This window comes from Natator depressus, chromosome 23 (assembly GCF_965152275.1).
Source record: "Natator depressus isolate rNatDep1 chromosome 23, rNatDep2.hap1, whole genome shotgun sequence".
NCBI classification, from domain to species: Eukaryota; Metazoa; Chordata; order Testudines; family Cheloniidae; genus Natator; species Natator depressus.
The window spans coordinates 20,576,043-20,582,042 of NC_134256.1; the positions used below are offsets into that span (position 1 = coordinate 20,576,043).

The 6,000-nt window shown below is 67.5% G+C and overlaps 1 protein-coding gene across 1 annotated transcript; it reads right to left on the minus strand.

Annotated features, from left to right (window-relative positions):
- Positions 1–1,185: 1,185 nt before the first annotated feature.
- LOC141976697 (trans-1,2-dihydrobenzene-1,2-diol dehydrogenase-like) lies at positions 1,186–5,463 on the minus strand. The gene is made up of 7 exons (XM_074937814.1): positions 5,346–5,463; positions 4,018–4,129; positions 3,469–3,632; positions 2,577–2,829; positions 2,267–2,391; positions 1,978–2,128; positions 1,186–1,525 (listed from the first exon to the last, which is right to left on the minus strand). Exons 1-7 carry the CDS (start codon positions 5,433–5,435, stop codon positions 1,416–1,418), a joined length of 1,005 nt encoding a protein of 334 aa, XP_074793915.1. The 5' UTR covers positions 5,436–5,463; the 3' UTR covers positions 1,186–1,415.
- Positions 5,464–6,000: the final 537 nt, after the last annotated feature.

Below are 6,000 nucleotides of genomic sequence, written 5' to 3' on the forward strand. Positions count from 1 at the left end.
GGGCCCGGGCTCGGCGTTACGCCCCCCGCCCGCAGGCCGCGTGTCGGCGGCGAACGGGGTCAGGGACGACGTTCTGGTTTCTGGATCAAGCTGGGAGCGAGCGCAGGTGTAAAGGGGACTCTCGTCCCCTTCCTAACGCTCAGTGGCGGGAGAGGTGGTGGCCAGCTCCCAGTGCTCAAAGGGGGAAGGGTCGATGGGACGCCAGGACCCTGAGGCTGACAGGCCCCAGGAACAGAGGGGCTAGTCAGGGAGCCAGGGGGGTCCCGTCCCCTCTGTGAGCTGGAATTGCCTGGGCCAGCCAGAGTGGGGCCGAGCTAAGGAGGGAGCCAGGCCCGAGCAGAGCTGGGGAGCGGAGCTGGGCCAGCCAGAGGGGCCAGAACAGCAGCCCAGGGAGCTGGAGGCAGAGAGGGGCTGGGGCAGTCCGGAGCCAGGTGCGGTGAACAGCTGGGGGGATCGAAGGGGACCCTAGGCAGTGGGCCCAGGGTCAGGGAGACGCCCCCAGCCAAGAGGCCCTGCAGGCCAGACTTGTGGGGGTCGTAACCCCGCTGTGGCGGGGGCGACGCTGGGAAGAAGGGTCCTGCCACCTACAGCCCGAGGGCGTGTGGCCACCGAGAGCCAGAGCGAGCGTCCGACCCGCAGCGTCCCTGCAGCACGGCCAGGGCCTGGGACGGGTGAGGAACAGGCTGAACTTCCCTGACATCCTGGAGACGCTGTTAGTGGGGTCCCTGTGCCACAGGGCAGGTGACTTGTTTCCTTTCACCTTCCCCATCTTTTCCTTATTTTCTTATGAGTTGCTGTTTACTACTTTGTACGTGCTCTGAACTCTGTGTAATGATCAATGGGTCAGGGAAGCATCCGGTGCAGAGACAGGGCCCCGGAGTGGGACACCCTCGCCCCTGTCCTAAGTGACCGCGACAAGACTGGGGGTCGAGCCCGCAGGGGTCCGGGGCCCAGCCTTGCCGGGGTTACGAGGACTCTGCCGCATGGGAGGGAGGAAGGGGAGCCCTCGAGGTCAGGCAGGCCTCTGGGTAAAGGCAGTGGGAGCGAGGACTCAGATCCTTTCGCCAGCCGATTCCACTGGGGCGGGTATAAGCCAGGAAAGTTCCCCACAACGGCGGGACCATTCCCCCGCTTGCCCAGGGCCCCTCAGGAAACCCCCCTGCTCGATGGCGGTTCCCCGCGCACAGGTGCGTAGTCAGAACTCTCCGTTAGCCCGTTTTTAATCCATTTCACGTCTTAATTTTCTAGTGTTCTCGAGTTTTCTAGTGTTCACGTCACCCGGCACCATGTCAAACGCCGCCCGGCAGCCTGCGCCTGCTACCTCTGCCCTGCTGCCGCTTGTACCAACCCAAACTGAAATCACATCCAAAACACCGGGCTTCCCGGCAGCGACTCCCATTCCCGGGCAGCGGGGGTCAGGCCCGATCCTGGGTGTATGTCACCCCCACCTGCCGCCGCACCTCATCCATGATGGAGGCCACCAGCTCGGAGTGAGCCAGGCTCACGATGGGGCTTTCCCTCAGGCCTGGGAGGAAGGGAGGGGTGTCAGTATAGGAGGTGCTGCGAGCTTCCCTGGAGCAGTGCCCCCAGTTGAGGACTCTAGCACTGTGAGCTTCCCCAGAGCACTGCCCCAGCTGGGGGCTCCAGCGCTGCGACCTTCCCCACAGCAGTGCCCCCGCTGGATACGCTGGGCACTACGACCTTCCCCACAGCAGTGACCCTGCTGGATATGCTGCGCTCTGCAACCTTCCCCACAGCAGTGCCCCCATCCAGGTACCCAGGTGCTGCGACCTTCCCCGCAGCAATCCCCCGCTGGATATGCTGGGCGCTGCGACCTTCCCCACAGCAGTGCCCCCGCTGGATACGCTGGGCGCTGCGACCTTCCCCACAGCAGTCAGCAGTGCCCCCGCTGGTTAGTGCCGGGGGTGGGGTGGGGGGGGGCTCGACCTTCCTCACACTAGTGCCCCCCCCGGTTACCTTTCAGCAGACACTGGCGCACGTGCTGGGCCTCGTAGCGAAGCCCGGTGCTTCTGGTGAAGTTGAGGGGCTGGGAGGGGGCGGGCAGGGGGAACTCCTCGTGCTGCCCATTCACCACCAGCTCAGTCGGGCTCCACATCTGGGACGGGAGCTGCCGGGGGAACAAAGAATCTAACGGTTAGAGCCAGGGGGGGAGGGCCGGGAGCCAGGACTCCTGGGATCTATACCACACTGCGGAGTCCCTTCCCCTCTGTGTGCCTCAGTTTCACCCGCTCTCCCCCCAAGGCACCTGGATGATGCCCTTGGTGCCGCTGATGGCAGCCTGGTTGGGCAACAAGGTCACCATGGAGCAGGTGATCACGGCTTGGCGCTTCTCCGGGTAGTTCAGGATGACAGACAACATCTCATCAACGCCTGGGAAGGAGAGAGCAGGATGGGAGCCTAGAACCAGCGCTGCCGGTGCCCCTCACTCCCGACCCGCAGCCCCCCCCAACTCTGCTGGTGCCCCTCACTCCCAACCCACAGCCCCCTGCTAGCCCATCCTGGGGCTCCCCAAGCTTTGCCAGTGCCCCTCACTCCCGACCCACAGCCCCTATTACCGGTGGGGTGAAGGAAGCCCGAGGCAAGGATGGACTCCGGTCTCTCCTCCCCGAAGACCATGGTGGCGAACTGGACGCAGTAGCAGCCGATGTCCAGTAGGGCGCCGCCCCCCAGCTCCTTCTGCACCAGCCGGGGGCAGCCCAAGAGGGGAAGCCCGAACTCGACCCTCACCACCTTCGGCTCCCCCAGCGCTCCCTGGGAGAGCAGGGAGTGGAGCCGCTCTGAGGCTGGGAAGAATCGGGTCCAGTACGCCTGGCGGGTGGGGGGGACACACAGAGTGGAGTGGGTCCTGGGGGTGCCATGCCGCGGAGGGCTAGGCAGGGCCCCAGGAGGGCAGCCATGTCCAGAGACTCCCCCTCCCACACTCTGCTCCCTCGAGCCGAGTAAACGGCTAATGGGTCTGAAACGATTGGTACTCGGGCGTGGCCAGAGAGAACCGGCCCTTGTCGGTTGGCTCCCAAAACGGGCTGCCCAGAAGCTGGGCGAGCCGGGGGGAGACGGGTCCTCTTGCAAACTGGAAGCTCCTTTGGGCAGCCGGAGCCTTGGGTGCGAGCGTAGCCGCCGCGGGACGGTGACACGTTACCGAGGGTGGCATGAAGCCGCACCGCGGACGGACACAGAAAACGCTACAAGGCAATACCGAGGGGCGCGGCGTGGGGAGATCTTAGCACCGTCAAAAGCCCTGGCCGTCTTCTCAGGTTCCCGTAACTGGCTTGGTGCTGGGCTGTGGGGAGCCGGGTGTGGGGGTCAGCAGGGGGCACTGGACTGCAGGAAGCGGTGCAGGGGGCCCAGTGGGGGGTGCTCTCCCTGAGTGGTCAGGACTGGCCCTGATGCCCCAGGGCAGTGCTGGGGGGCGCTGGGCTGCAGGGGAGGTCTAGGGGGGTCACTCACCTCCATCAGGAAGACCCCCTGGCTCCGGGCCAGCCGCGCCAGCTCCCTCACCTCCGCCGTGTTCATCCCCAGGGGCTTCTCCAGCAGCACGTGCTTCCCGGCCCCCAGGAAGAGCCGCCCCACGGGCAGGTGCTCAGGGTTTATGACTCCCACGTAGACCACGTCTGCCATGGGAAGTGTGAAATGGGGGTGGAACCCAGGAGTCCTGGCTTTCAGCTCCCCTCCAGCACTAACCCTTGGACCCCACTCCCCTCCCAGAGCCAGGGAGAGAACCCAGGTGTCCTGGCTCCAGGTCACCCCTGGTGCTGCCATTCACCACTCCCAGATCAGTCCCCACACTTTGGGGGGCTCAGCCTGCCCCAGAGGTATCCCTGGACACACAGACTCTCCCCAGAGGGGAAAGGCCCCGAGCCCCCTTCCCCACCCCCCTGAGCCAGCCCTTCCCTGCCCTGGAGCCGGATGGGAGCCAGCGTCCCCTAGAGGGGAAAGGCCCCGTGTCCTGCTCCCCCTTTCTGGGTCAGGTCCCATGGGGGTCCCCCGGGGGCTCACCCACGTCGGGGTCCTGCGCCAGCTCCTCGTAGCTCCCGTACGCTCGGGGGATCCCGTGTTTCTGGGCATATTCCTGAGCCCGGGCAAGATCACGCGCAGCGATGGCCACAGCCTGGGGGCAGGGTTAAAGTGGGGATGAGGCAGCCGGGACCCCCCCAGAACCAACCCCCCTGCCAGTCAGCAAGCACTGGGCCAAGAACCCAAGAGTCCTGGCTCCCAGCCCCCCCTGCTCTAACCATTAGACCCCACTCCCCTCCCAGACCCGGGGACGGAACCCAGGAGTCCTGCTCCCAGCCCCCACTGCTCTGACCACTAGACCCCGCTCCCCTCCCAGAGCCAGGAACAGAACCCAGGAGTCCAGAGTCCCTGTTTCTGGAGAGTCCCCCCCGTATGCCCCCACAGGTCCCCCATTAATCTATTCTCAGTCTTCCCCCAAACCCCTCCCACTACAGCCCCCACAGGATCCCTCTGAGCCATGGGCTGGGCCCCCCCAGAACTCCTCCTGCTGGGACCCCCCTGATTTCCCCCGCCCCCCACCGGGTTCTCCTCGCCCAGAGGAGCCCCAAGGCCACCAGACACAGCGGCTGCTTTTCCCGGGAAGGGGGCGGGTGGGGGCACACGGGGGGGGTGGGGCTGGGTGCCAGAACTGGAACAGATCCAGAACCCGCGGGGGCGGGGGCGGAGGAGGTTGGTGGGGAAAGTTCAGACTTTGAACTCCGGACCGTGGGGCTGAGTCCCCGCAGCGCCCGGACTCCTGGGTTCTGTGCCTGCCTTTGAGAGCGGAGCGGGGTCTAGTGGTTAGAGGGGGGCCTGGGAGCCTGTAGACCCCCCCCCAGCCCTGCCAGTGCACCCCACTCCCGACCCGCAGCCTCCTGCTCGCGCTGCCCTGCCCCCCCCAGCCCTGCCGGTACCCCCCACTCCCCACCCGCAGCCCCCTGCTCGCCCTGCACTGCCGGTGCCCCCCACACCCCACCTGCACCCCCTGCTAGCCCTGCCCCCCCAACCCCCTGCTCGCCCTGCCCTGCCGGTGCCCCCCACACCCCACCCCCACCCCCTGCTCGCCCTGCACTGCCGGTGCCCCCCACACCCCACCTGCACCCCCTGCTAGCCCTGCCCCCCCAACCCCCTGCTCGCCCTGCCCTGCCGGTGCCCCCCACACCCCACCCCCACCCCCTGCTCGCCCTGCCCTGCCGGTGCCCCCCACCCACACCCCCTGCTCGCCCTGCCCCCCCAACCCCCTGCTCACCCTGCCCTGCCGGTGCCCCCCACCCGCACCCCCCCGCTCGCCCTGCCCCCCACCCGCACCCCCCTGCCACCCCAGCCGTGACCTGATGCTCGGTGGCCGGGAGGGTCCCCAACGCCACCAGGAAATCGTGGCTGATTTTGCCGGCTGAGCAGACGCCCCAGCGGGTGGCCATGGCCCAGTTCGGGGGGGGGGTCTCTTGGGGCGGAACCAGAACCTGCGGGGCCGGGAGGGAAAGTCACCGGGGAGCCCCGCCCAGCCGAGACCCCGCCCCGGCCACTGGGGAGCGGCCGGACACCAGCCTGCAGCGCGCTCCGCCCCGCGCCCGGACGCCTGGGTTCTCCCCCGGTGGGAAGGGGAGCGGGGTCTAGTGGTTGGAGCGTGGGGGGCTGGGAGCCAGGACTCCTGGGTTCTCTCCCAGGCTCTGGAAGGGGAGCGGGGTCTAGTGGTTGGAGCGTGGGGGGCTGGGAGCCAGGACTCCTGGGTTCTCTCCCAGGCTCTGGAAGGGGAGCGGGGTCTAGTGGTTGGAGCGTGGGGGGCTGGGAGCCAGGACTCCTGGGCTCTCACACAGTTTGCTAGGTGAGTCTCTTGCCGGACTCTGGGAATAACGGGGAGAAGCCGCAACCAGCGGGGGAGGATGCTGCCAGTGGCGGGCTGGAGTCTTATCCAAGTGAGCCCAACGTGGGGGTGCGGGGGGGCACTGCCGGGGGTGGAGGCTAGACTGTGGGAACAGCCCCGCC

Excerpts from the sequence above, each read along its gene's own strand:
- LOC141976697 (XM_074937814.1), bottom strand. The coding sequence starts at position 5,435 with ATGGCCACCCGCTGGGGCGTCTGCTCAGCCGGCAAAATCAGCCACGAT. Across the intron at positions 4,130-5,345 it reads TCCCGGCCACCGAGCATCAG|GCTGTGGCCATCGCTGCGCG; the intron begins GTCACGGCTGGG and ends CCCTGCCCCCAG. Across the intron at positions 3,633-4,017 it reads GGCGCAGGACCCCGACGTGG|ACGTGGTCTACGTGGGAGTC; the intron begins GTGAGCCCCCGG and ends TTCCCATGGCAG.